Source organism: Anguilla rostrata, chromosome 17, assembly GCF_018555375.3.
Source record: "Anguilla rostrata isolate EN2019 chromosome 17, ASM1855537v3, whole genome shotgun sequence".
Lineage (NCBI taxonomy): Eukaryota > Metazoa > Chordata > Actinopteri > Anguilliformes > Anguillidae > Anguilla > Anguilla rostrata.
The window spans coordinates 9616415-9623338 of record NC_057949.1 but is presented as its reverse complement, the minus strand read 5'-3'; the positions used below and the strand labels follow the sequence as shown (position 1 = coordinate 9623338).

The following is a 6924-nucleotide window of genomic DNA, read 5'->3' as shown; positions in this document are numbered from 1 at the left end:
ATATAAAAGGCCTGCCCCACCGGCTTCCTGTCAACGTCTGCTGCACCCCCGGACAGGACAGAGGTCCTCCAACATGAACGTACCCCAAGCATGGACCGGCCTCCTCCTCTTCCTCACTGCGAGTCTCTGTGCCCAGACCACCGATGGCCAAGCAGCCCCACCCCTGGCACTCAGGAAGCCTTTCTTTGAGAGGCTCAGACGCCTAGATGAACAGGTGAGTCCTGCCCTGGATCATAAAGAAACACTGTGAGATTATGCAGAGAGCACAGAGAGAATACAGTGAAAATTCTGAGAGAATACAGTGAGATTACACAGAGAATACAGTGAACATTCAGAGAGAACACAGAGAGAATACAGTGAGATTACACAGAGAATACAGAGAGAACACAGAGAGAATACAGTGAGATCACTGTGGGAATGCAGAGAGAATACAGAATACCATGAGAATACAGAGGCGTAAAAATGTCTTAGGTTATGTTTGCAAGTGGGGGCTTTACCATATTTATGTTATGTAAAATAAACTAATATAATGTGGAATAGTAATGGGTTGGCTTCAGTTCCAATTTCAGTCAATAATGGAAATGAGCTGTAATTTAATGAAGGAATTGAAAAAAAGTCCATAAATTTCTATGAAGCTACTTCAGCTAATGGATTGAATGCCCATATCATATGACCTAATATAATAAATAACATAGTGTATTATTAATGCTTAGCAGATGACTTTTTTTAGTGACTAAAGAAGTGTCGTGTGATATCTAGTATTTGCCAAGGACAAGCTCAGAAAGTTTCCACTGCTTTCTGAAACTATTGTAATGTGAAGTGGTTTGACAGCCTTTCATTCTTCTGAGGATGTATTTTTCTTTTCTAAGAAAAGGTCAGGAGGGTGTAGCAGTTTCGGCGCCAGAGCAATAAAAAACAACATTTCATATTTTGCACTGAAACGAAAGATCTAGACTCAAGGCTCAAATTAATTTCATTTTTAAAAAAGTTAGTTGTGACTGCTGATTTCATGCACTGAAAACTAGCGATGGCAAAAGTGAGGTTTGATGCAACCAAAAAAAGGGCAGGGCTACAAAACATTTTTGGCAACTCACAGATTTGAAGGCATAATTGTGTGCTGCTCTTGTGAACCAGCCCTTTCACACAAACAAGTCCATGATTGACAGCTCACTGTACTGTAGCTCCATCCATTGCAGACTTCAGGAAGTCTTGACGTCCCATTACTAGTAATGGCCTCCTGGCCAGTGGAGAAGGGACGCCTCAGGTGTGTGGATCTGCTGTCCACCTGCGTGTGTTTTTCATTTTGTCGTCTGCTCTGCAGTTCAGAAGGTTCCAGGAGATGACCCTCACTCAGCTCCAGGGCATCGCGGAGAATTACAACATCTCCTACAACATCGACGCCCGCTTCCAGCAGCTGGCCGAGCAGCAGCAGAACCTCTCCGACTCCCTGGCGGCCTTCCAGGCCTCCGCCGCCAGCGACCTGGGCAGCCTGAAGCTGTGGACCAAGAAGCTGCAGAAGAAAACCGAGAGGCTGGACCTGAAGGTGAGCGAGCTGGAGCAGACCCTGGAGGAGAGCTCCAGACGCGCGCCCAGTCCGGGGGAGAGTCCCGAGGAGCAGGGGGCGAGGATCTCCAACGTCACGCAGGAGCTCCAGGAGCACAGGGCCCGCCTCGATGTCATCACAGCCGACCGGGACGAGGTTCGAGGGGGTCTGCGGGAGCTGAGGGAGTCTTTAGGGAGGCAGGAGTCCAGGATGGTGCAGCTGGAGGAGCAGGTGAGGAGCACTCTGCAGCAGGGCCGCGCCTCTCCCCCCGGGCCTCGCGAGGACCAAATCGAGTCCAACTTGACCCCCCAGGACCTGGGCCCCAGGGCCATGGCGACAGGGCGGGGGCATGGGAGCCCCAAGTTCAGTGCCAAGCTCCAACTGAAACACTCCAAGGGGATGAAGGCAAAAGAGGGCCTGAGGGTGCACCATGAGCCCCCCCAAAAGGAGACCGAGCCCCAGCCCCTCCCCTACCCCCAGGAGGAACCATTAGAGCTGTGGGATCAGCCGCAGCCCGATTCCCAAAAAGAACCAACAGACATATGGGACTCACCCCAGCCCCGCCCACAAGAGCACCCAATAGAAATTTGGGAACAGTCACTGCCCCACCCCCAATCGGAACCAAAGGAAATCTGGGAGGAGTCACAGCTCCGCCCACACGAGGAATCAGTAGAAATTTGGGAGCGGTCACAGCCCCGCCAACAAGAGGACCCAATGAACGTTTGGGAGCAGTCACAGCCCCGCCCACAAGAGGAACCAATGGAAATTTGGGAGCAGTCACAGCCCCGCCCACAAGAGGAACCAACGGAGTGGGAAATGCCCCACCAGCAGGAGGAGCTGAGAGACGTGCTGGATTTACCTCAGCTTCCGCTGAGACACAAGATCCCTCAACATCCACATGTGACCAAGAACACAGGCACGAGTATGTTACCCCTCAGTTACCCCTCCAGCATACATACACACTGACACACAAACATTTATTTCAAATATATTCTCAGGTGTATTTCACACTTTGTGATATATTACTTGGGATAATATGGGAGTCAAATATTATTGGCAAAAACCATAAGTTAGATTGTTACTGTGAACTGAGAAATCAAGCAAGGGATTGTGTCCTTAAAAAAAATCTGTAGCAGGAGTCAACACCCTCACCCTTTCTTTGTTTAGTACATCAAAACCAGTTAAACATTTTCAATAGAAAATCTTTTGAGTCTTGAGATGAGACTCAAGGATGGGTATTCCAAGCCTTTGAAGTTCACATCATACTGCTTTTTATTTTATTTTTAAATGCACAATACACACTGTAAAATTCATTTGTCTTTTTCACATCAGGTTTTTTAAAATAAATTCTAGTCCTTTGTGGGAGGAGGGAGGTTCTAGTTTCAGTTAAAACAGAGCTACTAATCAGCAAAGTTAATATATGAGCTTGTCGATTAGCTATAGAAAAAAAACATTTCTCATTTGACAGACATATCCTCATTCTTGCTTTTCAAAAACTGGAGATGATTGAGGGCCCCTGGAATTGCATTAGCAAAATAGAAGGGTTACATAAGACCAAGGAACCGGCTGAAATACCAGCTAAAGCTACACTAAACAAATGCAAAAGCAGACAGAAGATTTCCACAATGTCTTGGACTTGCATAATTGAAATACCACACGACACACAGTCTCCATTCACCAAAGCAGGCAAGAAGGCGAGAGCTGTACTTGGTGAAAGGGCATACAGTGGTCTCAATGGTACACTTGGCAATTATGGTCACATCTGAGAAACATGTTTGGAGGAGTCCCTTTATATCAAATTTTTAAATCACCCCCAGTTATCCTGTACTGAAAAATCCGGTGGGTTTTTGCTTTTGAAATAGAAAATAAAAAAAGTTAGGAACTCAGTCGGATACAGAGAAGTTATGGAATCAACTACCCTCCCCTTCTATCTGCGCATATTTAAAATATAAACAGAAATTAATCACTGAAGACTGTATGAGTGCATTGTCTTGTGTACAAAGGTGTAAGGGGAAAATGGTGTACAAAGGAGAAAAGTGTAAAAGACATATTCAGGTAGTAGTAAATCAGATATTAAAGTACTAGTGTACTAGTGTTTACCTGTTTAATGATACTCAAAGATGCAAATTCACCTTTGATCACTTTTTAAAGAATGTGAGACCGACTTGGTGTGGTGAAAGGCAGGCAGCTTCAGGTCTTTTTTTGGCACCCTTGTAAAGTACTGATGTTTCAGCTTGCTACACCCATACTACAGCTTCAGTAAAATCACCAGCTGTTTTACACATGCCACCCACTAAGGTGCTGCTGAACTATATTTCCATTAACAGCTCAGTAGACCCAGGATGTGTATGTGTGGCATACATAATGACAAGGCCGTTGACGACAGAGGGACACTGATTCAGGCCAGAATTAGCCTCCACCGGTGGCTCTTGGGGGTTGAGTTTCATGGCCAGGTCCTTTGGTTTGATTTACACGCCAACGTTGGGGAGAGAAGGGTGGGTGGTGGAACCAGACACATTGTATTCCTACAGAAGCTGGAAGAGACTCTGTAAATTGTGGAAGGAAGGATTCTGTCTGTTATGGTGAAAAATGTTTCAAATCTTGTCAGGTTGCACCACAATTTTTATATATTCTTTTGTGAATAATTACCTAGTATTAAAAAAGGACAACAAAACTGCAGCTTTGAGTTGAGTACCAACAGAACCACGGAAGTCCTAACAGACTCTTCCTGTCCTGATAGAATTTAATACTATTTAATTTAATTACAGTATTTCATTTCATGAGTCTTCTAGAATTCTGCATTTCCCTGTTAGATGTCTGTCATATCACTGGGAGTTCATTGGTGTATGTGTCTTATTGTTGTTTTGCCATTTTGTCATCTTGACAGCCTGCAACGTGAAATCTTCCCTGACCTTCCCCTCCGCCTCCACCCACAACTACGTCACCTTCAAGAAGGGGTTTGCCACCGGCGTTCACGAGTTGTCCGTCTGCACCTGGCTGAGGGTGGGAGCGGGGGCGGGGTACATCGGCACGCTCCTGTCCTACGCTACCGAGGACAACGACAACAAGCTGGTGCTCTACGGACGCAACTCCACCCGCCGGGGGAGCCTGGATTTCGTGATCGGCGACCCGGTGTACCGCGAGCTTCCCGTAGAGGGCGTGCTGGACGGGAACTGGCACCACCTGTGCGTGGTGTGGTCGTCCATCGAGGGCCGGTTCTGGCACTACACCGACCGGCGGCTGACGTCGACGGGCTCCCGGTTCAGGAAGGGCTACGAGATCCCAGCAGGAGGCGCCGTGGTGCTGGGGCAGGAGCAGGACGCGGTGGGCGGGGGGTTCGACGAGGCGGAGGCTTTCGTGGGCTCACTCGCCGGCTTCGCTGCGTGGGACAGGGCGCTGAGTCCCGGCGAGGTTTCGGAGGTGGCCACAGGGAGGGGCCTGCCCAGGGGGGCCGTCCTCACGCTGGACGACATCCGCCAGCCCAATGGCGACGTGCGGCTCGTACGCTGCGACTGCTTGGAGCAATGCCCCTGACTCTGAACAATCTGTACACAGCTGAAAAGGCCTAGTTGGGTGATGCCAGTGCAGGCTGTGTGTGTGTGTGTGTGTGTGTGTGTGTCTGTGTGTGTGCGTGTGCCTGTGCGTATGTGTGTGTGTGTGTGTGTCTGTGTGTGTGTCTGTGCGTATGTGTGTGTGTGAGTATGTGTGTGTTTGCTTGCATGTGTGTGGTCTTAACCTTACTAAAATTTGGACCACAGGGAACTGGGAGAATTTTGCCTTGCTCCAGTCATTGTCAGTTCAAATTTCCCATTCTCATATGACCAACATGCCAAAGAAGAGCTAGCAGGTTAACAAAAACTACTGAATCCAGGAAAGACCTTTTATTTGTGATACAGTTTTTTGTGTGCTGAAAATGTCCCACGTGTGAGTGTCTGTGGATGATGATGTTGAGTTGCTTTTTCTCACTGAAAATATTTGTAAAAGGAGTCTTTAAACATGTCTTTATATTAAACTTACTTGTATTAAGATTACTGGTCTTGTATCAAAAATGCATATTCCCTCGATTTCTTCTTCTGTTACTCTGTCAAAAAGATCTTCACCCATTAACAAAGTATTTTTTAAAGCAATACAATGCTGCTACTTAATATCATGTTCCTTTAAAGAACATGAAATCCCCATGTTTGAAAGAAAGACTTATATATTGATAACATTTTCTTTCCTAGTTTGCTGTTACTGTATAAAAAAAAACTTTTTTCATGAAAAATACAGCTTACATGTACGATTAACTATAGGAAAAGCTTTTGTGAGGGATGCAGATTTTCATTCATTCATATGGGTAGTGATGTTGAAATGAAAAATAAACATATTTTTTCACAGTCACTATGTGGTGTTATGTTTCATTATGTAACTTCAATAAAGTAAATAAATGATCTTGATGATATTGTTATAAAAACAGCTCTCAAACCTGGACATGCTGTGTGCAGTGGCAGGCATTATACAGTCCCCTCCAAAAGTATTGGAACAGCAAGGTCAATTCCTTTGTTTTTGCTATACACTGAAGACAATTGAGTTTGAGGTCAAAATATGTACATGAGATGACACATCCGAATTTCAGCTTTTATTTCCTGGTATTTTTATCTAGATTCGTTAAACAACTTAGAAGATATCACCTTTTGTATCAGACAACCCAATTTTTAGGTGAGCAAAAGTTTTGGAACATGTGACTGACAGGTGTTTCTTGTTTCCCAGATGTGTCCTGTTAGATTGATTGATTAAACAATAAATAGTTCTGAATGTCTACTCTTGGTTTTAGCCTTGGGTTTTGCCTGTGAAAACTGCATTTGTGTTATAAAAGATAAACTAACATGAAGACCAGAGCGCTGTCTTTGGGAGAAAAGCAAGCTTAGAAAAGAGGGGAAATCGATCAGAGCCATTGCACAAGCATTGGGGATAGCTTGTACGACAACCTGAAGAGGAGATTGAAGGGAAAACCCCCCGAAACAAACAACAACTGAAAGAGGCTGCAGTAAAAGCCTGGAAAAGCATCACAAAAGAAGAATGCAACAGTTTGGTGATGTCAATGGGTCGCAGGCTTGATGCAGTTATTGCAAGCAAGAGATATGCTACCAAATATTAAGTGTGTTTGTATCAACAAAAATATTAATAAAATAAATAAATAAAAGAAGGAAAAGTGGCCCTAATCGTCTTCCGTATGTATCTGTTTTGCAATCAGCATGCATTAACAATTAGCATATCGAATGCTTTAACAAAATTAAGATTCATAAATATATTAGTATCGTCATGCACGTAAATACAATGGCTTAGTTAATATAAAGCACACGTCTCAACATAATATTAAGTAATTGAAATTGGCACACCGT

The 6924-nt window shown here is 44.9% G+C and overlaps 1 protein-coding gene across 1 annotated transcript; it reads left to right on the top strand.

The window, feature by feature from the left end:
• LOC135243829 (pentraxin-4-like) lies at window positions 1-5971 on the top strand. Its single transcript, XM_064315902.1, has 3 exons — window positions 1-214; window positions 1322-2465; window positions 4431-5971. Exons 1-3 carry the CDS (start codon window positions 74-76, stop codon window positions 5075-5077), a joined length of 1932 nt encoding a protein of 643 aa, XP_064171972.1. The 5' UTR covers window positions 1-73; the 3' UTR covers window positions 5078-5971.
• Window positions 5972-6924: the final 953 nt, after the last annotated feature.

What these genes read in the sequence shown, in the direction of transcription:
- LOC135243829 (XM_064315902.1), top strand. Translation starts at nt 74, where the DNA reads ATGAACGTACCCCAAGCATGGACCGGCCTCCTCCTCTTCCTCACTGCG. An exon ending in TCAGACGCCTAGATGAACAG is followed by an intron (nt 215 to 1,321) that starts GTGAGTCCTGCC and finishes TCTGCTCTGCAG; the next exon opens with TTCAGAAGGTTCCAGGAGAT. An exon ending in GACCAAGAACACAGGCACGA is followed by an intron (nt 2,466 to 4,430) that starts GTATGTTACCCC and finishes TCATCTTGACAG; the next exon opens with CCTGCAACGTGAAATCTTCC.